Below are 25696 nucleotides of genomic sequence, written 5' to 3'. Positions count from 1 at the left end.
CTACAAAGGATAATAAATGGTAAAGCCCAACATAAGGAGGCAAGCTACACCCTAGAAAAAGCAAGAAACTAATCATCTTGGCAACAAAACAAAGAGAGTGAAAGCACACAAACATAACCTCACATCCAAATATGAATATAACAGGAAGCAATAATCACTATTTCTTAATATCTCTCAACATCAATGGCCTCAACTCCCCAATAAAAAGACATAGATTAACAAACTGGTTACACAACGAGGACCCTGCATTCTGCTGCCTACAGGAAACACACCTCAGAGACAAAGACAGACACTACCTCAGAGTGAAAGGCTGGAAAACAACTTTCCAAGCAAATGGTCGGAAGAAGCAAGCTGGAGTAGCCAATCTAATATCAAATAGAATCAATTTTCAACTAAAATTCATCAAAAAAGATAAGGAAGGACACTTCATATGCATCAAAGGAAAAATCCACCAAGATGAACTCTCAATCCTAAATATCTATGCCCCAAATACAAGGGTACCTACATATGTAAAAGAAACCTTACTAAAGCTCAAAGCACACATTGCACCTCACACAATAATAGTAGGAGATTTCAACACCCCACTCTCATCAATGGACAGATCATGGAAACAGAAATTAAACAGAGACGTAGACAGACTAAGAGAAGTCATGAACCAAATGGACTTAACAGATATTTATAGAACATTCTATCCTAAAGCAAAAGGATATACCTTCTTCTCAGCTCCTCATGGTACTTTCTCCAAAATTGACCATATAATTGGTCAAAAAACGGGCCTCAACAGGTACAGAAAGATAGAAATAATCCCATGCGTGCTATCGGACCACCACGGCCTAAAACTGGTCTTCAATAACAATAAGGGAAGAATGCCCACATATACATGGAAATTGAACAATGCTCTACTCAATGATAACCTGGTCAAGGAAGAAATAAAGAAAGAAATTAAAAACTTTTTAGAATTTAATGAAAATGAAGATACAACATACTCAAACTTATGGGACACAATGAAAGCTGTGCTAAGAGGAAAACTCATAGCGCTGAGTGCCTGCAGAAAGAAACAGGAAAGAGCATATGTCAGCAGCTTGACAGCACACCTAAAAGCTCTAGAACAAAAAGAAGCAAATACACCCAGGAGGCAGGAAATAATCAAAATCAGAGCTGAAATCAGCCAGGTAGAAACAAAAAGAACCATAGAAAGAATCAACAGAACCAAAAGTTGGTTCTTTGAGAAAATTAACAAGATAGATAAACCCTTAGCCAGACTAACGAGAGGACACAGAGAGTGTGTCCAAATTAACAAAATCAGAAATGAAAAGGGAGACATAACTACAGATTCAGAGGAAATTCAAAAAATCATCAGATCTTACTATAAAAGCCTATATTCAACAAAACTTCAAAGTCTGCAGGAAATGGACAATTTCCTAGACAGATACCAGGTACCGAAGTTAAATCAGGAACAGATAAACCAGTTAAACAACCCCATAACTCCTAAGGAAATAGAAGCAGTCATTAAAGGTCTCCCACCCAAAAAGAGCCCTTGTCCAGACGGGTTTAGTGCAGAATTCTATCAAACCTTCATAGAAGACCTCATACCAATATTATCCAAACTATTCCACAAAATTGAAACAGATGGAGCCCTACCGAATTCCTTCTATGAAGCCACAATTACTCTTATACCTAAACCACACAAAGACACAACAAAGAAAGAGAACTTCAGACCAATTTCCCTTATGAATATCGATGCAAAAATACTCAATAAAATTCTGGGAAACCGAATCCAAGAGCACATCATAACAATCATCCACCATGATCAAGTAGGCTTCATCCCAGGCATGCAGGGATGGTTTAATATACAGAAAACCATCAACGTGATCCATTATATAAACAAACTGAAAGAACAAAACCACATGATTATTTCATTAGATGCTGAGAAAGCATTTGACAAAATTCAACACCCCTTCATGATAAAAGTCCTGGAAAGAATAGGAATTCAAGGCCCATACCTAAACATAGTAAAAGCCATATACAGCAAACCAGTTGCTAACATTAAACTAAATGGAGAGAAACTTGAAGCAATCCCACTAAAATCAGGGACTAAACAAGGCTGCCCACTCTCTCCCTACTTATTCAATATAGTTCTTGAAGCTCTAGCCAGAAAAGGAAATCAAGGGGATACAGATTGGTAAAGAAGAAGTCAAAATATCACTATTTGCATGATAGTATATGATAGTATATTTAAGTGATCCCAAAAGTTCCACCAGAGAACTACTAAAGCTGATAAACAACTTCAGCAAAGTGGCTGGGTATAAAATTAACTCAAATAAATCAGTAGCCTTCCTCTACACAAAAGAGAAACAAGCCGAGAAAGAAATTAGGGAAACCACACCCTTCATAATAGACCCAAACAATATAAAGTACCTCGGTGTGACTTTAAACAAGCAAGTAAAAGATCTGTACAATAAGAACTTCAAGACTCTGAAGAAAGAAATTGAAGATGACCTCAGAAGATGGAAAGATCTCCTATGCTCATGGATTGGCAGGATTAACATAGTAAAAATGGCCATTTTACCAAAAGCGATCTACAGATTCAATGCAATCCCCATCAAAATACCAATCCAATTCTTCAAAGAGTTAGACAGAACAATTTGCAAATTCATCTGGAATAACAAAAAACCCAGGATAGCTAAAACTATCCTCAGCAATAAAAGGACTTCAGGGGGAATCACTATCCCTGAACTCAAGCAGTATTACAGAGCAATAGTGATAAAAACTGCATGGTATTGGTACAGAGACAGACAGATAGACCAATGGAACAGAATTGAAGACCCAGAAATGAACCCACACACCTATGGGCACCTGATTTTTGACAAAGGAGCCAAAACCATTCAATGGAAAAAAGATAGCATTTTCAGCAAATGGTGCTGGTTCAACTGGAGGGCAACATGTAAATCGATCCATGCTTATCACCCTGTACAAAGCTTAAGTCCAAGTGGATCAAGGACCTCCACATCAAACCAGATACACTCAAACTAATAGAAGAAAATCTAGGGCCGCATCTCAAACACATGGGCATTGGAAAAAATTCCTGAACAAAACACCAATGGCTTATGCTCTAAGATCAAGAATTGACAAATGGGATCTCATAAAACTGCAAAGCTTCTATAAGGCAAAGGACACTGTGGTTAGGACAAAACGGCAACCAACAGACTGGGAAAAGATCTTTACCAATCCTACAACAGATAGAGGCCTTATATCCAAAATATACAAAGAACTCAAGAAGTTAGACCGCAGGGAGTCAAATAACCCTATTAAAAAATGGGGTTCAGAACTAAACAAAGAATTCACAGCTGAGGAATGCCGAATGGCTGAGAAACACCTAAAGAAATGTTCAACATCTTTAGTCATAAGGGAAATGCAAATCAAAACAACCCTGAGATTTCACCTCACACCAGTGAGAATGGCTAAGATCAAAAACTTAGGTGACAACAAATGCTGGCGAGGATGTGGAGAAAGAGGAACACTCCTCCATTGTTGGTGGGATTGCAGACTGGTAAAACCATTCTGGAAATCAGTCTGGAGGTTCCTCAGAAAATTGGACATTGAACTACCTGAGGACCCAGCTATACCTCTCTTGGGCATATACCCACAAGATGCCCCAACATATAAAAAAGACATGTGCTCCACTATGTTCATAGCAGCCTTATTTATAATAGCCAGAAGCTGGAAAGAACCCAGATGCCCTTCAATAGAGGAATGGATACAGAAAATGTGGTACATCTACACAATGGAATATTACTCAGCTATCAAAAACAATGCCTTTATGAAATTCATAGGCAAATGGTTGGAACTGGAAAATATCATCCTGAGTGAGGTAACCCAATCACAGAAAAACACACATGGTATGCACTCATTGATAAGTGGCTATTAGCCCAAATGCTTAATTACCCTAGATGCATAGAACACATGAAACTCAAGACGGATGATCAAAATGTGAATGCTTCACTCCTTCTTTAAATGGGGGAACAAGAATACCCTTGGCAGGGAATAGAGAAGCAAAGATTAAAACAGAGACAGAAGGAACACCCATTCAGAGCCTGCCCCACATGTGGCCCATGCATATACAGCCATCCAATTAGACAAGATGGATGAAGCAAAGAAGTACAGGCCGACAGGAGCCGGATTTAGATCTCTCCTGAGAGACACAGCCAGAATACAGCAAATACAGAGGCGAATGCCAGCAGCAAACCACTGAACTGAGAATAGAACCCCATTGAAGGAATCAGAGAAAGAACTGGAAGAGCTTGAAGGGGCTCGAGACCCCTTATGAACAACAATGCGAAGCAACTAGAGCTTCCAGGGACTAAGCCACTACCTAAAGACTATACATGGACTGACCCTGGACTCTGACCTCATAGGTAGCAATGAATAGCCTAGTAAGAGCACCAGTGGAAGGGGAAGCCCTGGGTCCTGCTAAGACTGAACCCCCAGTGAACGTGATTGTTGGGGGGAGGACGGCAATGGGGAGGGTGGGGAGGGGAACACCCATAAAGAAGGGAAGGGGGAGGGATTAGGGGGATGTTTGCCCGGAAACCGGGAAAGGGAATAACATTCGAAATGTAAATAAGAAATACTCCGGTCCCCAGCTCCGAAAAAAAGAACCAAAAAAAAAAAAAAAAAAAAAAAGAAATACTCAAGTTAATAAAAAAAAATCAACATTAACACAAGAAGCATTTATTGGGAATGACTCGCTGAGATTTTTAGAGGGAAGCGGCATATTGGCTTCATGGCAGTGAGAACTGCCCTGTGGAGACTCTCTGGCCTGGATACCCCGTCACCACAGCCCTGAATCAGAAGACTCAGAGCAGTCGAACACAGAATGTTCTGATAACAGTGGTTCCTAACCTTCCTAATTCTGCAGCCTTTTCATTCACTTCCTCATGTTGTGGTGATCCCCAACCACAAAGTTGCTTTTGTTGCTATTTCATATCTGTAAATTTTTGCTGCTGTTATGAATTGTAATGCAGAGATATCCGTGCTTTCCGGTGGTCTTAGGTGACCCACGTGACAGAGGTGTCTTGATCCACAGGTTGAGATCCACTTCTCAGCCTTTTGGCTAAGATCAAGGGTGAGATCCACTGTTTTTAAGGTGCTTCATGGATTCACCCCACAACACTTAGCACCTCGGTGCTCTCTTTGGTACCCCTTCCTTTTAGGTTTTTGAGGCTGCAGATAACAAACCCGGTGGCTTTGTTTTCTTGATTCCAGAAACACCACAAATCTGAGGTAACCACTCCCAGTTCTCCAAGGCCAGGATTTTCTTTGTTCCTGAGCCACCCCGGAGATTGACCATCTTCAGACAGCTCATTTCCCTGGGTGTAGACTCACAGAGCAACAGCTTCTGCTTCTCTGCCTGGATTTTTGTAGGCTTTGAACTACCTGAATCTGTCTACCTGATCAGGTCTACCTGAATCTGAAGGTACAACTCAAGAAAGGAGATGACTGTCAACTGCTGCTAGGACTATTACCAGAGAGACCCAGGCTCCTTCCAGCTGTGCTGTGAGCGAGCACGGCTCTTGGATCTCCAGGATACACAGTTCTGAGGTACAAGGGCCATCACCTGCTACAGGAATATTCTCAGAAGAGATTCTGAGAGGCACGGTCCATATTTGAGAATGAGGTTGACTGGATTGAGGGCTCTTGTTTGGCTTTTGCTTTTTGTTCTGCATTCTGCAGGTAGAGAGGGTACCTTGCATGCTACCTGGCAAGTTCCAGGCTGCCCCAGACTGTATGAGAGCCTGCCTTAAAAAATTAATTAATTGGGGCTGGGGATTTAGCTCAGTGGTAGAGCGCTTACCTAGGAAGCGCAAGGCCCTGGGTTCGGTCCCCAGCTCCAAAAAAAAAAAAAAAAAAAAGCAGCAGGTGGATGCCTGCTGTGATGTCATGATGTCAGCCAGTTGGCACGGGAAGCAGATAAGGATGAGCTGAGAGGGTGCCTCCTCCACTCAGAAAAAAATAAAATAAAATGTTTCTGTCGCTGAAATCCAATACAGCTCGATAAAATAAGGCGGGGTTGAAGATGGGTAGGCTGGCAAATACTCTTTTCTGGTGTGAAGTGGAAACATGTTTCAGCCTGTGTGGGCCTAGATATGTGCAGCCTGGTCAAAGGCGACACACTGAGGAGCTAGAAAATGGCATGCAATCCATCACTGAAACAGAATTCATGGGAGCCACCGTACAGATGCCAATGGGAAGAAAGAAAGAGGGAGGGAGGCTTCACTCTGCAGTTACTTCCCTTTTTGTTCATCAGTGTGTTGAACTGTATCTTGCTTGTTTGCCATGTTTGACCCTGGGTTTAATGTTTCAAAAGAATACTCAGAATCTCGGACAGGGGCTGGTAGGATGGTTCAGTGGCTGAAAGTACTATCTGCCCTTGCAGAGGGCCCCAGATTCAGTTCTTGGCACCTGTATGGAGGCTTACAACTGCACATAACTCCAGTTCCAGGGAGCCTACACCCTCTTCTGGTCTTTACAGTCAAACATAGGGTATGCATGTGTACCTGCAGGAACTCACAGAGACATATACAGTAAAAACGAAGAAATCATTAAAATGTTTGAGTCTCAGGTGGTAAGATAGGGGTCATAAAGTACTGCTTCGATCAACTTCAAAGGGGGGGGGGGGAACCAGAGGAGCACTCCATGACACTGTGGTGACTGCAGCCACAAACTTTACCCTGAGCTCCCAAAAGCCTGCACAAGACATCCTTCTAAGGTTTCTTTAAGGCAGGGAGATGATTCAATTGGTCAAAGGCTTTCCTTACACGGGAAAGAAGTAGCATTTGGATCTCTGGATCCACATAAAAACCTGGGCATGTAATTCCAGGGGCGGCAAGACAAAAGGGAGAGACAGGTATCCATAACCCTGGAGCTCCCTATCCAACCAGCCTGGCTTCTGAGACTAAGTTCCAGGCCACTCTTTGAATATAAGTGTGTTACAGTGGTATCACACATTTTGGCCAGAGATAAATCCTATGGTGAAGCATGATGTTGTTTCTAAAATGAAATGTCTTGTTCTCAGCTAAGGTGAAGTCCATCCATGCAGGAAAAGACAAGTCAACTCTCAAGCAAGTAACTGTGCTGTCAAATATCAGAGGATCCCTTATTCATCGTCAGCTCTTGAAGGCCCATTTTGCTCTACTAGAAACCCAGATCCTTTCCATTTAAACTAAACCCCATCACCACGAAATCAGATGTAACACTGTGGGGAAAGCCGCATTTCCACTTGCAAGTTCTTCTTTTAACAAATGGAAATTCAGTGTCAGTTCAGGGGCTCCTTTGCGTTGTCTCTTGGAAACAACAAAAACAAACAAACCAAAAACAAAACAAAACAAAACAAAACAAAACAAAAAACAAAACAAAACAAAAACGGGTTACCTTCAAAATTAATGATTACCAAGTCGGACTTTAGCCATTACTAGGTGACATATTTTTTTCATCCTGCAGAATTGAATAGCGGGCATTGGGATGGTGAGGCTTTGGAAGAATATTATGACACTTACATTTCCCGAGCAAGTTCATGCATTGATTATTACTCGTCATACAAAGACCACTGTAGCAGAAGGCTTGCCCTGAGTCGCAGTACTGCCCGTTGCGTGCGAACGTGTCAGGGACACAGTAAGCGTCATTTCCGTTACAGTACTCCTCAAAGTCACATTCATTCTTCGACTTTCTACAGAGTACATTAACCGGTTTTACCTAGAAGAAAACATAAATGATTCCTTCCAAGGATGCGGTTTTTTTTGGTAAAGGCTCTGGGTGGTTTTGAGTGAAACTCATGAGGTCCCATTGCCTATGGCCTCCCATAGGATGACATAGCAGAGGACACTGTGCGACATTAATATGTCTATTTAAAAAAAATGTTTCCGCAGCAGGATGCAGGGAAGGTCGTGAATCGTGCCCACTCTCCCAGGCTCAAGAACACTTGTTTGCACACGTCTGTTCATTTGTGGACACGCCCTGTTTAATCAAAAAGGTCCCTTTCGTCTTATGCAGCATCGCAGCAATGTGAGTTGACCATGGCTAAGTGTGGAATTTTGAGTCCTTCCTGCTTTTCAATGGGCCTGTCTCTCTCTAGCGCCTTTACTCTCGTGTCTGGTTGCTCTGCTGTTGGATGCCTGTGCACCCACAATTTTATATCCTTCTCCTTTTATATCCTATAATCATCTCCTTCAGTGTTGTATAACTAACTACCTTCTTGCCTTTTATGAAAGTTTTAGGGTTTTTTTTGGGGGGGGAGGTTATATGTTTGTTTTACTTAAAGTAGATACCACTGTAGTCTGGAACCTGGGTGAAATGGGGTCTTGACCCATCCAATCGCTAACAAGAAAATGTCCTACAGCTGATTTTATGGAGGCATTTTTCTCAGTTGAGCTTCCTTCCTTTTAGATAACTCTACCTTGTATCTAGTGGTGACCAAGCCCAAGCTAGTGGGGTGTGTGTGTGTGTGTGTGTGTGTGTGTGTGTATTCAGGTGTTATTTCTCTAAATAACCATAACTAATACAACCTCACACTCACTGTTTGTTTTGTTTTTTTTTTTAAGATGTAAACATTCACAGAGCTCTCTCTAAAGAGTCTGAACAATGAGGACGTAGACAAGGGCAGCATTAATTGGAGTGTGGGGTGTGCAGCAGAGCAAAGGACGTTCCCAGAAGACAGTAAACTGAGTTTAACCCGTACAAAGAACTTGTCCAACCGTTGGCCCTCATACAGCTACGCACAGAAAAAAGTGAGAAAAGCTGGAAGAGACATAGATCGATCAGACAGAAATTCTTGAGGTCATAGAGGAAACTTAAGGAAGCCAAGCGAGGAGAGCAGAAACATGAGACGGAGAGCAGAGGAGTAGAGGCAGATTCCCTCTCACCTTGCAGTCCTGACCACAGCACTCCCCGGAGCCACACACGGCTTTGGACTTCAGTCGGCACGACATGGGGTCACAGCATTTTTTGTGTGTACAATTCTACAAAGAAAGGCAACGTCTTACTTAGCTGGGTGTGGCTGAGCCACATTCGAAGCTATAGCTCAGGACCTTGCAGACCGCGCCATCTTTGTTCTTACATTACAGGTTTCAATAGCCCATTTTCCAGGGAGGACATGGGAAGAGTCTCATTCAACTGTCTGCGAGAGCGTATTTCTCTCTATTCGGTGCAGCTGAACATGGACTGCCAGGAAGCTACCCAGGGAAACCGTTCCTTGATCTCTTAGGAACAGCCACCCTCCTTAAACATTTCTATATTCTGGTAGCCACCTGTTGCTGCTACTTACGTGTAAATCCCAACACCTAGCAGGCTCGGCTCTGCCCAGGCCAGGAGCCTGCTGCGTGTGGACATTTGCTTAGTCCCTCTGTTTTGGTTGCTCAGGAAGGCTGCAGACTGAAAAATCGAGAGCGGCCCTGTCAGGGGAGAAATCCCTGGCCACTTACAATGATTCAAATTTACCAGAGGAACGTGGAGTTAATAATATTGTTGTCCAGTATTGCATCCCTATATGGCTAGTAACTCGGGCCGTGGGTTGGCACCATCACAGCTACATTATTTTCTTTTTTTTTTTTTTTTCTTTTTTTCTCCGGAGCTGGGGACCGAACCCAGGGCCTTGCGCTTGCTAGGCAAGCGCTCTACCACTGAGCTAAATCCCCAACCCCACAGCTACATTTAATTTGCAGTGCTGCCCTGGAGGACCCATAAATGGAGGTTTTATCCTGCCTAGCATTTTATGTGTTGGGTTGTACAATATATTATCTCTTCTACTGTGGTAAGATCGATTATTAAATATTAATAGCCATCCCTCTTGCTGCACCTGAGGGGTCTTGGTGGGTTTTCAGTCTCTACTCTCTCATCCACCCTCAAGATATTTTCTTATTTATTTCTTCATTGACCCATTAGCTGTTCCGAGGGCATCTGCTTACTTTTTATTTGTTAATTTTCCAAGATTTGTATTGGGAAACTGCTGTCGTGGTTTAACATTGTAGTTGGTCCACGGCCACAGGAATACATACCCTACTGCTACTAGGTAGGAAGGTATGTGTGTGATGTCTGTGTGAGTGCTGTACATTGGCCTAAACTGAAACTTGAGTGAACTTCATTGCTTACTTCCTTAAGGATTTTCTCACCTCTGAAAGCCGAGTGCTAAGGCCTGCCACTGCATTGCTGGGCATTTCTACTTAAATGTGTCTGTGCGTGCAGTTGCTCTAATGTTAGATAAACGCATGCTTACAACTCTTGAATGCTCTCCACGATTTGACTGTGAGTTTCTTGTGACAAAACTCTGGACTTGGTCTCCTTTGAGAGATATGCATTGTTCTCTCTCCTCTTTCTTGCTTGTTGGTATAGAGTGTCTTTTTGTTTCTTCACTCACAGGACATATGTGTTCTTAAGTATGAAATGAATATCCCATAGGTGCAATGTGGCTGGTTATTATTTATGGCTGAAAATTTCTGCTAAGATTTTATTAGAAGCATGTAGGGATGAACTCCTCATTTTCTACTTGTCTCGGAACATAGTTCTTTGTTTCCAATATGTAGCCTGCCTAAACACAAGCTTCTTTAAAATCGGGCTTCTTTTTTTTTCCTGATTTCTCTCAGCATTCTGTACATATAACCCCAGTTTCTCTTGTCCTGAAAGGTTACTCCAAAATACAAAAAAGAAAAAGGAAAAAGAAAACAACAAAAACAAACAAACAAACAAACAAACAAACAAAAACCACTCAGAGCCCCACAGTGATTCCTTGGCATGTCAACTTGCTTAAAAATTCCACTTTCAAGAGTTTGGGTGGAGACCCCATTAGGTTAAAACCATCCGACGATCTAAACCATTGGTTCTCAACCAGAGGATGGTGACCCCCCACGGAGATCACATAGCAGACATTTACATTATGATTCATAGCAGTAGCAAAGTTATAATTATGAAGTGCCAATGAGATAATTTTATGTTTAGGTCTCTGCCCTAGGAAGGGTGAGGACCACTGGGCTAGAATATTTGAGAGAGTGTTAGGGCTTATGAATCTTCCCACAAATTGGGAAGTTTTAAGTTATTGGGTTTTTTTTTAATATGCTTTTTATAACTGTTGTATGTTTTCTCTCTTGGGAAGTTCCATCATGAGAATTTCTGCACTTAATGGTGTCATGTGAGCTCTACAGTCTTTCCTTGTCCCTTTTTTTATTTTCTTTTCCTTTCCATACCCTCTGACTGGATTATTTCAGAAGACCTATCCTCCAGTTCAAAGGTTCTTTCTTCTGTTTGACCCGATCTGTGACTGAAGCTCGTGGTTAGCATGGGTGATATGGCTCTCCCACCTTTCCTAAAACCATAACAAAACTCCAAAACTCCACTTAGCTAGCCCCCAAGTGCAAGGACAGTCTGGTGATTCTGATCCTCTTGGAAAAGAAGGGACATTTCAGACACATGGCACCAGGAGAAAGAACGTGGGAATAATGTAACGCAGACCACAAAGCAGCAGGAGCATGTTGTGATGACGAGGCCTTCATATGGTGGCAAACCATAGGAGGTCGGGTTCTGCAGAACTGGGTGTTGCTGAAATACTCAGAGATGACAAAATGTAACTATAGACTGTGGGAGGGTTAGTGACTCTGCTTTCCAGGAAGGTGAAGTGTCTCAGGTTTTAGAAGACTAGTTCACACACAGGGAGGCTGGGCACAGCAGCTACCTGCCCCACTGGACAAGACAACTACTCAAATCATCGTCGTCGTCATCATCACCACCACCACCACCACCATCACCATCATCATCATCATCATCATCATCATCATATCATCATCATCATCATCTTGCTATCCTCATGGAAAGGACCCCATATCAGTTCAGGTACCAGAGAACATGGCTAGATTCTGGGGAACTGGTCACAAGGCAAAGTAGCATGTGGAGAGGCCAGGCAGAGCAGTTTCTAGGAAGCCTGTGAGGCAGGGCACCTTAGCAGGCAAATGTGGGTAAATGTCAAACACCCATGAGTGTAGCTCAGTGATGGTAGGGTCTCAGAGACAAAGCTGTTTGGAGGATAGCACAGAACATTAAGAGCTAGGATAGTAGTAAACCATTTGGATCTGTGGACAGTAGGGTACAGGATTATTTGAAACAAAACCCCACCCCCCGCCACTCACCTTCTAGGTCACATCATAGACATGCAATTTCTTAGGGTAGCGCTGCAATCATACTGAGCCTCTGGCCTCCAAAGAGCTTCTGGTACTACTCTGTCATATCTGGTTGTCTTGGTTGGAAGGTTGTTTGTATGGTTGTGTGTGTGTGTGTGTGTGTGTGTGTGTGTGTGTGTGTGTGTGATTGTGGGGAGGCGATTTCCTATGTGGGTTCTGTATTTATATCATGTCTCTTTCTCTTTCCCCTTCTAGCTCCTTCTGTGCTCTCTCTAACTGGCTCTCAATCTCATGATCTCTTCTCCGGTTACTATTATCACAAGTCTATATATCTACAACACATTGAGAGTCTGTTGTGTTGCTCATGTGTAATGTGTTTAGGGTTGGCCACTAGGCTAACTTCTGAGGAAGTAGGTGGGGGCTATTAAAAACAACTGGTTAACACACAGAGGAGTGAACATGGGGACCCAGCCCTGGCTGGTGTGTTCGCAGACTTTCTCCTACACCCAAGGCTCAGGAAACATCGAAAAAGAGATGGCAGAAATTTGTGAGAACAGGAAGACTGGGATATCTGCTGGCATCTTCTGGGCCTGACAAAGGAACTGTCCCATGAAGTCTTTGCTATTTAACCCTTCCGCTAACAGGTGACAAGCCTGCTCGGGTCTCTCTATCATTTTTTGGTCATCTGTTGCTTACTTTGATCTTGTTTCCATATTTTATGTCTTCTCCAGGTTTTTCGAATGTTTTAATTAAGAATGCTTGTTCACAGAATGATTTTCTTATGGATTAAACAGGAACGCATCCTAATGACCATCAAAAGCCGTTTCCCACCACCCCTCTCCTTGTCGTGTTTGTTGTGAAGGGCAGAGCGTATTGATAGTTAACAGAATTTTAACTTGTAGTCCTTTCTCAGCAGACATGGGCAAGAAACAAAGTCAAAAGGGCAGGGCTTACAGGCAGCTCTCATCCAAAGAACCAGCGTGTGCATTCCCAAATGGAATATTAGGAAGTGAAGAGTTCAGCGCTTCACGGAGCTCATGTAGGAAAGGAAAGGGGGTGGGGAGTCTACTTCAGATCTACTTTACTAAAAGATAAATGTTCTCTCTGTTTTTCTTAACATTGCACATAAAAACTGAAGAGGGGTTGGGGGAGAAAGGACCACCCACCTTCAAAGTGCCACAGTCACACTGCTCGTTCATTTCCAATATCCCGTTGCCACAGATTCTCCTTGGCCTGGAAGGCTTCTTCTTTTGTCTTTCCATAGGCAAGTCCTGGAGACATTCAAGGTCTTGTGTTGACAGGTATTTGAAGTCATCCAAGCTACAAGTACTGAAGTCCTTCACACCCCCAGAATATCTAGAATGCAACAATGCGCACACGATCAAAGCTGGGGCTGCTTTGTGTGCTGGCTCCCTTAACAGAGTGGTTTGGGGACAGACTTTGAGGGCACCATCCCTTCCGGGAAACATTAAGCACACTTTGAAACACAGTGATGAGATTACTATGGTGATTTCTCATGCTTTTATAATTCTAATGCGAAAAAAATGAGAACCAATGATACAATTCAAAGAAAATTTGTCAGATGATGTGCTTGCACAGAACTTAGTAGAGTTAATCCCTCAGTACACAAAATGGGCTGATCCAGGGTTCCCAACTTCCACTACCTAGATAGACACATTGGAGATGCTAAGGTCTCTCTCTCTCTCTCTCTCTCTCTCTCTCTCTCTCTCTCTCTCTCTCTGTGGATGTGTGTGTGTGTGTGTGTGTGTGTGTGTGTGTATGTGTTAGACTGAGTATGTGTAGAGTATGTTCATTTGCACATGTGTTCTCCTTTAAGTTTGGAATCTGTAAGCACTGGAACTGTTATTTATGGTTTTCTTCCTAAGGCCAAATCATTGATCTTCAAGTTTTCAGCCTTAATTTTCCATATATTTTTAAAGCCATTTAATTCTATCTTATACCTTTGTTATGCATACTAGAATAAATGTACTAACTTGAACATTAAGTTAAACCATTGAACATTCTCAAGGTGATGGTATTTCTCATTCTTGTTTCTTCCTCACTAAGAGTGTGTGTGTGTGTGTGTGTGTGTGTATGTATGTATATAACACACACAAATATATATACATATACATATATATGTGTATATATATATATATATATATATATATATATATATATATATATATATGTTTGCTTGTCTGCAAAGCCAAGATCTGAGTTACCAGAAACCAACTTCCAGGACCAGGACCAAAAGAACCCGGGCATTTTCTATCCAACTGCCCTCCAAAGACAGTGGCTTGGGATTTATGACTTTAGAACTACAGAAAAAGATGGCTGGGGTAGGCTCCCTCCTCCCCAGAACCAAATGGAAAGCAGGAATGTGGTGAGAGAAAGCAGTTATAGCTCTGCCTGCCTACCATGACAGAAATACACACTCACATAGCTATTGTGCATGCGGTGTGTGGTACTGTCTCAAAGGTGGGAGGACGTGGGGGCAGGGGGACTACAGAGAGATCCAGAAAACCTGCTGTGTATGTCAACAAGGGAGATGGATCAGATGTCTAAGGGACACCCAGGCTCAAATGGTTCCTGTGCCAGTCCTCACAAATACCATGATGTGGGACCAACCCAAATGTTCATCACAAAATGAGTGGCTAAAATGTGTGTGCTTGCAACTACTCAGCCATAAAGAGTGACAATGACATGGGCAGACTCAGAAGACGCTATGTTAAGTTAGGATTCAGGTCCAGGAATTAAAAACAGCTTATCACTTTACTCAAAAGTAGGATTTAAAATACTGGGCCCCTGAATGAAGATAGTGGAATGGCAGTTGCCAGACACCAGGGAAAGCAAGGAGAAGAGAAGAGGGAGAGGTCAGACTAGGAGAAGGAAGAGAGAGTTACCGGTCACAGATTCACAAGGGTGGAAGTAGGCTTCTTTTCATGGACAGTGGGGTGATTATAGTTAACATTAATAGATCGTTTATCACAACAGCAATTAGGGCAGCTTTGAATGTCAACGCACTAAAGAAATAAAATGTAAAAGCTACAGATAGGTTTGCCCGTTATTCAGAGCTGATCGAAGTGTATAATACAGTCGTGGATTGAGATTTCATAATGCGCATCATAACGGTGTGCTGACGTTACATACCAGGACTGGTAAAATAAATGCTGAGGGGGAAAGGCAGAAGGGTGTGGAACTTTAGAAGAGTATCACCGTCAGTTACTTGAGTTCAGCTAACAGAAACAGCTGTCCAAAAGCAAAGGGGGGGATGTGCGTGTTTAGTAAAGGAGGCCGTCGTCTTACATTGCCTTGGGCGTCATCAGGCAGACGTCTCCTGTACAGTGGCAGCTGTCAGCGTTGTCATAGGTTAAGCCTATACCGATGCTCAGTAGTTGTAGGACGATGACGCTGTAGGACTCTAGTGACAAACCTTTAGGGTACTAAACATGAGCAAAGGAGGGATAGAGTTAGCAAAAGCATTTGCTGCCGTGAAAAAATAATTTATCGTTCAAGATGGATGGATGCTCACATGGGATATAACCGTAATAGTTATATGTTTCGATGATGGGTGTTTTTTTTTTAAACATAGGTGACTCAGTATAGTTTCACTTCGGAATATGATGAATTAAGTGACAGCCAGGCCGCCTTGGCAAAGCTAACCCATGAAGAGCACCTCATTTCTGAGACTTCTTTGTTTGACTTTAAGCCAAGGCCTTTAATCTTGTATTTAATAATCAGATCTATACTCCTCAATGGGTCCCAATAACCCAGATTTCCTATGATGCCCCCCATGGTGCCACTCTGTTGAGAGGAGGCTAGCCTCGGCCTCCTCAGATCCATCCAATCCAGGAGATAGGATCAAATTGTTCGAAGGAAATGGCAGCAGCCATGGAGCTCCAGAGGAAGGGAGACATTTGGAGTGGCCTCTGTGTATGAAGTTGGAAACGTGTCTTCTGCAGCATAACAGAACCCTGAACTTGGATTTCGAAAGCAACAACAGCTTCAAAGGGTGTTCTTTGCTAATTTGACTGCTATCAAACATTTTTCAAGTGAGCATTGCGACTTTGTTTAAAGTACTGTCTTTAAGTGTTTTAGACTTAATCCTGAGTTCTTATGTATCCTGTGTGCTAGCTGTGGTGTCTAGCTTGTATCAGCGAGGATAGAACAAAGAGTTATAGAGTTAAATATAATCAACAAAATATCCATATCGTCAATATCATAAACAGAGCTTGCTCTTCGGGATTGGATACAAGGAAGGGATTCCCGCTCTTGCTGCCCCCCTTCGGTGCACAGCACTGCGAGTCAAGCAAGAGCAGTCAGTCAAAACGGAAACAGAGCAGCCATGCAAGGGGACAGGAAAAGAAAGTCACTGTCTGTCATCTGCAAAAGGTACCATCACACACTCAGAGGACCTACACCTTTTGCTAAAGGGTACACAAATGCAGTAATCTTGAAGCAACCAAAACTAACACGTATGATTTGGTAGTATTTGCAATAAGGACACAGCAGGGAAAACAAGAACGCTACTCATGACATTGCTCATGATACAGAACCAGGGCAAACCTCGCAGACAGAGGCTCCGTGCTCCCCAAAACACAGATAGAAAGAGCTAAAGACGACACGAATAATCACTATGGTGTCAGCTCTTAGAAGACCACAGATGGTTAAAATATCTACTTTATCTGAAGTCATACAGTTTTTAACTCCCAGTTACAGTCTACGTATAAGTAAGAAGAATTCTAAACTCTGTACACTATCCGCCCCCATCCAACCCACCAGCCACAGCTTCTGGGAGAGTAAGGTGGCTACCGTCATCACTTCTTTATTTAATCCAAACTATAATTCAAGGCTGTGCAGTATTTATTGAAAACAAAACATAGAGACCAACAGAACTTAGTAAAAGGCCCCCACGTGAAACTATGTGCGCGCAAGCATAAGTTGCTGATTTTTTTTTTCCGGAGTTGGGGTCTGAACCCAGGGCCTTGCGCTTCCTAGGCAAGCACTCTACCACTGAGCTAAATCCCCAACCCTATTTTTTTTTTTAAGAATGGCAAGATATCCCAGTGAGAAAAGGGAAGAGTCTTCAATGAAGGGTGTTGTCAATCCTGGGGCTGTTCATCATTCACAAAAGCTAATGTGAAATAAATGGATCACAGACCTAACAGATAACACCTTGGACTCACCAGTGTGAAGGTTTTTGACTTTGGCCTTTGAAGCTCAGGAAACTAAGCAAAAGATATTCTCTCTCTCTCTCTCTCTCTCTCTCTCTCTCTCCAGCAAATGAATCAATCAACTAGTCAAAAGGCAGACGATTGGAAAGATGTTTGAAAAGTATCTATCTGCTGAACTGTTGATGTCTAGTGTATTAGGAGCTCTCATAACTCAATGGGAAAATTGATTAACACAGGACAAAAATGCAGACATGTGCTGAGAGCCAAACTGACACTTTCACAGCACATGAATAACCAATTGTGTGAAGCCCTTGGCACAACCATTCACTAGGGAAATAAAGCCAAATGTCAGGTCATACCTAGTACAGTGGCCAAAAGTACTGACAGACAAAAATATTGAAAAATAAAAAAAACAAAAACATGGGTCCAAAAGAGTGGACATTCCAAAGCTCTCAAAAATCCTGCAGTCGCCCCATCAACATCAGAAGACATCTGCCAATCAAAACGAAGACATTATGTCAAACCACAGAAAGGAAAGGCATGGAGCCCAGTCTGTGGTAGGTGTTAGGGGAAAAAAGACAGATAAGAGAGAAAAGCAAAAGGTGGGTGCCACGTTCTTCTACGCCTGAGGAAGAGAGACTAGACTCCCTCATGGAGATGCTCAGAGACAAAGAAGGAAAGCAGATCCCATCCTTCTGCTAAGAAATTATTCTCCCCCCAAAATTTTACCCAAGGAAGATACACAGGAAACCTCATGAGAAGTAAGAATTTTTTTTATTTTATTTTAAAAAGTCACTGCCAGGAATTTAGGATCGCTAGATAAACTCTAGCGAACAAGCCCTGGTGCTTACAATACAGAATGTTCCAGAAAATGGGCCTCCAATCAAGAAGCAGAGTGAAGGCATGTTCAGACAGTCAAGGGTTGTTCAAATGGAAGCTGTGTTTGGGGAATTTAAAAAATATGGTGGACTTAAATTATGCAGCATCAGAACATATATATACATATATATACCTAAGTCGACATAAGATGTTCATAGCTTTAAATGCTTTTAGACAAATTCACCATCAAGGTTTCTGCTTTAGAAACTAGGGGTTTAAAATATGAAAGTAGATCAAAGTCATAAAAAAGTCAGATATTAGTAGAACAAGTCAGTTGTATTTTAGTCATTTTAAAAAGGAAAAGAACTAGAGAAAACAAAACCCAAAGGTAAGGCCAAGGTGGAGGAAGGCATCTGGAGAGCTCCCCACACTGGGGAAAAGAATATTATGAGTACATATGAAATTGACAACTCCTTTAAAGAAGAATGTGCCATCGCCCACACAACACAGTGAATCAAATCATTGATAACAGAAAAATGAATTGATTTCTTTAAAACTTCCCAACAAGAGAAATTTCTTTAAACAGCTTCACTGATTTTTTTTTCTTTTTCAAGAGAACACTCATGAAAAATAACAACTATTTCAAAAATAAAGGAGGAGCTGCCATAATTCATATTTCTAGAATGGATCTAGAAGTTGAATACAAACAAATATAACCAATAAGCATTTAAAAATTGTGCAAGTCAAGAGCCAGGAGGCAGTGGCGCTGGCCTTTAGGCCGGCACTCTGGAGGTGCCGAGGCAGACAGATCTCTGACTTCAAGGCTAGCCTGGTGTACAGATCGATTTCCAAAGCAACCAGACTGTACAGAGAAACCCTGTCTCAAAAAACAAAATTCAAAGCCAACAAACAAACAAACAAAAAAGTCAAATGAGCCAAGGCAAAGAGTTTTTAAAGCAGTGGTGTAATGAACTGAATCATAAAGGTTATAAAAAGGTAAGCGAATTCAGCAAAAGATCTCTCCCATCCTAGAGAGAGCCCCGGTTGAAGTTCTCCTCTGAATCCTCCCCTCAGAGCTTGGGGAACTCTGCAGAAGAGAGGGAGGAGGAACTGTAGGAGTCAGAGGATTGGAAGACACCAGGAGAACAAGGCCCACAAAACCAACTTGAGGGTTCACAAGCAGCAATCATGGAGCCTGCCTGCGTCTGTGCTAGGTCCTCTGTATACATGCTGAGGCTGTTGGCTTGGTGTTTTGGTGGGGAACCCTGCTCTTGGGAACCCCCTTTCTTCATATTGGGTTCCCTCACCCAGACCTTTATATGAAGGTCTCCGCCTAGTCTTACTGTAACTTGTTACGCTACATTCACTTGATGTCCCTGGGGCACCTGCTTTTTTCTCAGGTAGGGAGAAGGGATGGGAGTTGTGGGCTCGGAGAGGTAGGAGGCTGGGGAGTGGATCTGGGGGTAGCGGAGGGGGAAAACTGTGGTCAGGTTGTATTATATGAGAGAAGAACAAACACACAAGTACAAATAAATAAGTGAGTAAGCTGATACTTAAACGAGCAGATAAATAAAAGATTTTCTCCTCCTTTAAAATATTTAGGAATTTTTCAAAACATGAAGAAAGGGAGGTGGGGGGGGGTGGGGGGAACGGGATAGCAATAGCTTACCAGGGCAATGGCAGCACCATAGATCGGTTTGCACAGATTCCCCGGATAGAGGGCTCCCGTGGAAGCAGGATGCTCCACAAATCTACAGAATGATCACGAGTAGATTGAAAAGCAGTGTTAGTAGTGTCAGCATTTTTCATGGGATCAAATATCACCAAACACTTACTGTAGCCTAAGCTCTGTGCCGCTGCAGGGTCGCCCTACTTAAATGTGCTTCCTGAGGCTTTGCTATGACGAGTATTTTATTGCCTCTAGCGTGAGGCTGATAACTACCTAGGAATACATGAGGGTAAGACCGAATCATCTACCGAAAGTGCCATTGCCCGAGCAACGGTGACTGGTCAGCCTGGTTCCACGGGTTCTGGTGTGTGGGTATGGGTGTGTAAAATTTTGAGTGTCTAGGTAGGAATCTCTACAACTTTGATTTTTAGGCTCTGCTGTCCGTTTATCACTGGGAGTAAGGACATCTGTATTAGAAAGTGAAATATTAACCAGGCGATTAATTAGATAGGAAACGGACTGTAGAGATTTGATGACAGGTAACAGACACTCATAAGCCAAGGCGGTTTGGTTCGTTTTCATAGATTTCTAGCTTCTGGTGTCTTACGACAGAAACCCTTGGATTCTATCTGGTTATGATGGGGAAATGGAGGTGCCGTGTCCAGGATGAAGCCGCAACAGCTCCGGTGCTTGACTGCATAGCACGCCCTTGGCGCTTCCTGTTCTCTAATAAAAGTGTACGCATTTTACCCTGCATCATGTCTAAGGGAGGGAGACGTCTTAGCTTCTATGTTTCTTATCCACGATATCTGAGAGATTCGAAAACAATACGTGCAAAAGCAAACGCGTACCTTCCGATATTAATATAGTGTGTCATTTGACCTATCCATGCTATAGGTACAGAATTATGGTGCTTACGCCAGTAAGTATGAAATGTGCTGCGGTCTATACTTATGTTTCCAATGTAAAAACTGGACCAGTAAGTTTTCAGGTGCCTCTGGGAAATCAATTCTGTTTTCCTTCGACCAGATTTCAACGGAATTTATTAAAACCGTCAGTTTCAACTTGGAGAACATCTAAAAAGATAAAGGAGAGCTTGTATATAATGTTGAGTATCGCTTAAAACACCTAAAAGCATATTTAGCGTGGTTATTTTGTGTTACATAGAGGCTTCAAGAACTTAGCAAAGCATGACACACATTAATGTACATATATTCACAAATCTAAAAAAACTTGCTTTTGAAAAACTCACAGTGTTAATGAAACCGATGATCTGAATGACTTTCTGTAGCACGACCCTAGTGTCGGAGCCCATGTAATCAAACTGAAAAAAAAAATGTTTTAGAAGTATGAATGTCTCTAGCTAGATAAGCACGTGTCTTTAAACATACAAATGTACTGAACTCTGAGGAAGCAAGAAGGCCACATTCTGACTTAAATCCAGAAAGACCAATAACGATAAGTAAACGATTAGTTTAAAATGTCAAGTGATGTGAGTTTTATCATCATTCAATATGTTGTAGACCAGGAGCATGACGGTGCCATGGTGGCTCCAGCCATGACTGTCTCCACAGAGCGACCGGTGTCAATGGCTGGGCACAACAGCCCACATTCATGGTAGCTGAAGAAGCCGGGCAAAACACCACCAGGGCTAGTAGCAGTAAAGCTGTAGGAAATAAGTGTCACCAATACTCAACGGTTGCTAGGATTCGTGTTGATAGAAGACAGGAAACGAGAGAGGAGCTGTGGAGGGGGTGGGGCGGGAATCAACAAAAGAAGCCCTGGGGGGTGGGGTAGGGGTGTATCGAGGGGGGGGGGGTGAGAGCCAGACACATATGGTATTGACAACAGAAGGGAGAAATACTAGGAACAGAATGATTTAAATGGATAGAGGATTGATAGGCGAGGAGAGAGGCCACCCAACTAAGAGCATGCTGTTTTATAAACTAACTGAACCTCCCCATGTTAGAAGGGAGCGAACAGAAGTAACCTGCTGGTATGGATAACGCTGCTCCCGGTAGCAATGTGGTTTTAAAGGAAAATGCCAGTGCTATGTGTTGGATACTTCTGATGCCAGAGGTTCCCAAAACAATACCGATGGTTGCCATTTTCCATGACTGCCCGTAAGAAAAGGGAACTAAAACTCTACTGCTGAGCTCAAGAACACATACTCTGAATACAAGACACAAGAGGGGTCAAGCTGGAACGGAACCGGAAGCTCATGGTCCGCTAGCTTGTCTCCATGGTGTCAGAAGGAACTATGAGAGAAAGGTCTTCAGTGTCCTTGCCCAGCTGTGGATTCTGAAGGCTTCATTACTGACCTGTCAGGTAAGGCCCGGCCACGGGTACAAGAAGTAGAAGGGAGTCAACGGAAGTGGAGAGAGGATGACACAGGGTGACAAAAGTCACAACACACTGTACCCATCTAGGAAATGAACAGAGCATAAGAAGAACAGGACATACCAGCTTTTTATCCACGACGATATCCGTCTTAATGTACCGTGGCCGTAACACGGCAAATCCGGATTTCTGAAAAACACATGACGTGGAGTCCTGAGAAACGTTTCTAAATGTTTCCTTCTATTAAAATTGTATTTATAAATAAGGTGGAAGGTACATGCTATTGGTTGTAGGAAGCTTATTTCCAGGTACAAAATTTAGGGAGCATTCAGAGATTTCCCAGCACAGAAGTACTGTAGGTAGCAACAACTTTCAGTCAGATGTCTCAAGCTGGATGATAAGTCAGGAATCTTTATAACTCTTGAAATGAAATCCTAGGTTTATAACAAAAGCCTTGTTTTTCTTCTGATAATCTCAAAGTCTCCACCTAGGAGGAAAGTTTTGCTAACAGGCGTGAGGAAGTTGCGTTTAGTGAACCACGCATTTGAGAGGAATCCTGGAGTTTGTGGTTGATGGTATTCACCAGAGCCAGATGTGCTACCTTGCCAGTGTGAGGGTCTTTGCTAAGGGAAAGTTTCATTACTCTAGTTGACCTTATGTAAGCCATTGAAGTTATCTGTTATTGAATGGGCAGAAAAATGTTAACTCTTCCATCAAAATGACCTGGATGTCTGGAGGACTATCCTCTGTTAATTATCTAAAGATATCCCTCCTTCCTTTTCATTCTGGGTCTAAATCTTCTTGCCTCTGGGATTCATTATTTAAGCATTTACTGAATTTGTGTCTCATTTCAACTGTAAATCCACAAGCTGCTAAAAGATACAGGACCTTCCTTTACCAAGAAAAACCATGCTGGGCCAGACCTGGCAGCACACTCCTTTAATCCCAGCACTCAGGAGGCAGAGGCAGGCAAGGTATCTATGAGTTCAAGGCCAGCCTGGTCTGCAAAGTGAGTTCTGGGACAGCCAAGGCTACACAGAGGAGGGGGAAAAGGGGGCTTAAAAAGTAAAACCATGGTAGGGTGGATTTCAAAAAGCATTTTTTCATTTCACAAAATTACACTAAATGAGTAGAAAGAGCGAACACTGACCTTCATGTTGCTTCGGAATTGATAATCTAATTCATCAGACCAACTGTACGTCTGATTCTCTCCTAAGTCAGGAATCTTAGCTTGCTGATTTGTGTTCTCATAGATCACGTGTATAAATCCTGACAGGGTTTCCACAGGTTCGATTCCATAGGAGACATTTTCAAATTGTATCATTCCCCTGGGTGTTAGAACAAGTAAAGGAAGATGATTCAGCCAAATCTAGAATATTCTAATGGCAAAATTTGGCCAGGGTTTTCTTCAGTCTGAAACCATCTTTGTTGGCTTTTTTTGTTGTTGTTGTTGTTGTTGTTTTGTTTTGTTTTGTTTTGTTTTTTTGTCAAGGTTATCCCAGAACTAGATGACTATGCTATGGGATGCACATGCCTGTCTATTATAGACATTAAAGAGGTCATGTGGAGACATACATGCCCCTAAACAATTACAATTCTCTGCTGCATTAGTAGTATTGTCTTTCTGTACCAGTGTGTGGAATCTGTAGGTTCTCTTTTCCTTAGTCTTCAGCCCTGTGTTGGCTGGTCTCTGTTAACTTGACACAGACTTAGACATAGCTTTTAAAATGGGGGAATCTTAACAGGGAGAATCGTTCCATCAGACTGACTTGTAGGCAAGCCTGCGAGGTGTTTTGTTTTTTGTTTGTTTGTTTATTTGTTTGTTTTTTGATTGAGGATCACTGGGAGAAGTGCCATCCCTGTCCATGGTCCTGGATCATAGACTGAACTGAGCATCCCGTGAGGAGCAATCCTCTCACCTGCTTTCTGCCTCTGAGTTCTTGACCTGACTTCCCTGTGTGATGACAGGCTTATAAACCAGCAGATGGAATAAGCCCTCTCCTCCCCAGGTTGTTTTAGTCGTGGTGTTACATCACAGCAAGAGAGACCCTGGCTAAGGCTTATGTACGCTACACCTGACTTTTTTCAATTACTTTGGTCATAGATTATTAGCGTGGATGAACGCATGCCTAAAAGTGGCCAATAAGCAGACGTCTCCATTAGCCTCAAGCATTCCTGTTTATTCTAGGGAGTCAGAAACATCATTGGGTGGGAACTAGGGAAGTTTGGGAGCATTGATGATTACCACTCCCCACACTCAACCACTAGGTCCCTTGCATGGTCCCTCCCCAGGAACAGACTCAATGTGCAATTTGGGTTCATTTCTCACAGGGTTAAAGCATAAAGGTGAATACAGAATGAGAAAGGGCACGCAGAGGACTAACTTATAAGACAGCAGCTCATAGGATAACTCATAGGCCCCAGTCGTTTTATTGTCAGTTCAACCCAGGCTAGAGTCTTTGGGGAAGAGAAACTTCAACTGAGAAAGTGTTTCCATCAGATTGCCTAGAGGCAAGCTTGAATTTGCTTGATTAATGAATGATTGATGCGAAGGGCCCAGGCCACCGTGAGTGGTGCCACCCCTGGACAGGTGACCCAGAGTGGCGTAAGAGAGCAAACCAGTCAAGTCATGGGAAATGAGTAAGCAACATTCGGTGCCGGCTTCTGACCACCTGTCCTGACGTCTCTCAGTGACTATTAACCGAGAAGTACGACATGAAACATACCCTTCCCTCCCAAGTTGCTTTTTGTCACGATCTATCTCAGAGCAATAGAGACCTATCTGGGGTAGAATCTTTGCATAATGTACAACCTGAGTCCTGAGCAAACGGTGAGCGACACGATAGAATTTGGAAAACCTGCAACGTATCCGTTGTAATTGCAATTTTTCTGGAAAAAAAAAATAAAAGTACAAATGGAAGCTGACGGTTAAGTCACACATACCTACAACATGTCATGCATATTTATTATTTCCCTGCCTCCGTACCTTTGTATGATAGACAATTACCCAATAATTTTGTATTAAGCAGATTCCAAATTGTATCAGTGTCAATTTCAACGTATCAAACAATACTAAAGTAATCAGAGATTGTTCTTTTTTTTTTTTTTTAAAGAAAGCCCAAATAACAAATCTGTATGGGAGAAAACCTTATGGCTTACCAGAGATGACAAAGACTGAGAATGCCGAACATCTTGTCTGTCATATGTATAACTCACTGCAGTTGAAGTTATAAACGATCTATACAAAAAGATCCCCAAACCATCTTCCAATGGAGTAAATGTAAAAGACAATCATTCGTATACAAGTCAACATACGCAAACCGAACATAGCTCTCAGCTTGCTAGTCTATTGTCTAAGTATCTTCCCCGTCACTGATATTAGCCTTTGAATAGACTGAAGAGTACAAGGGACATTAGTGGGCCACTCAAGATGGCAGCTAACTCATCTGAAAACTAATACAGGCTCCTGTGCCCAGGGACTTTCAAATCTTTGTCTTTGCCATTCGTTAAACTTGGATGCTGTGTCTGAGTCT

General features: G+C 42.5%; 1 protein-coding gene across 4 annotated transcripts in view; it reads right to left on the bottom strand.

Moving 5' to 3' along the window:
• Adam5 (ADAM metallopeptidase domain 5) overlaps positions 1 to 25696 on the bottom strand; it is a 76010-nt gene that overhangs the window by 46177 nt on the left and 4137 nt on the right. For 3 of the 4 annotated variants that reach the window (XM_063275648.1, XM_006253321.5, XM_006253322.5), the window contains 11 exons: positions 25323 to 25401; positions 24976 to 25052; positions 23314 to 23491; positions 22287 to 22352; positions 21076 to 21147; positions 20742 to 20899; positions 19824 to 19905; positions 15468 to 15604; positions 13325 to 13514; positions 8919 to 9014; positions 7557 to 7752 (listed from right to left, as the gene is read on the bottom strand). In XM_063275648.1, coding sequence (XP_063131718.1) covers positions 7557 to 7752; positions 8919 to 9014; positions 13325 to 13514; positions 15468 to 15604; positions 19824 to 19905; positions 20742 to 20899; positions 21076 to 21147; positions 22287 to 22352; positions 23314 to 23491; positions 24976 to 25052; positions 25323 to 25401 — 1331 coding nt within the window. Of the gene's footprint in view, positions 1 to 7556; positions 7753 to 8918; positions 9015 to 13324; positions 13515 to 15467; positions 15605 to 19823; positions 19906 to 20741; positions 20900 to 21075; positions 21148 to 22286; positions 22353 to 23313; positions 23492 to 24975; positions 25053 to 25322; positions 25427 to 25696 lie in introns of all 4 variants that reach the window. The other variant, NM_020303.1, reaches the window with a different exon arrangement.

The sequence above is a fragment of the Rattus norvegicus genome, chromosome 16 (assembly GCF_036323735.1).
Source record: "Rattus norvegicus strain BN/NHsdMcwi chromosome 16, GRCr8, whole genome shotgun sequence".
Lineage (NCBI taxonomy): Eukaryota > Metazoa > Chordata > Mammalia > Rodentia > Muridae > Rattus > Rattus norvegicus.
The sequence above is the reverse complement of the archived record's forward strand: the minus strand, read 5'-3'. Positions and strand labels throughout refer to the sequence as shown.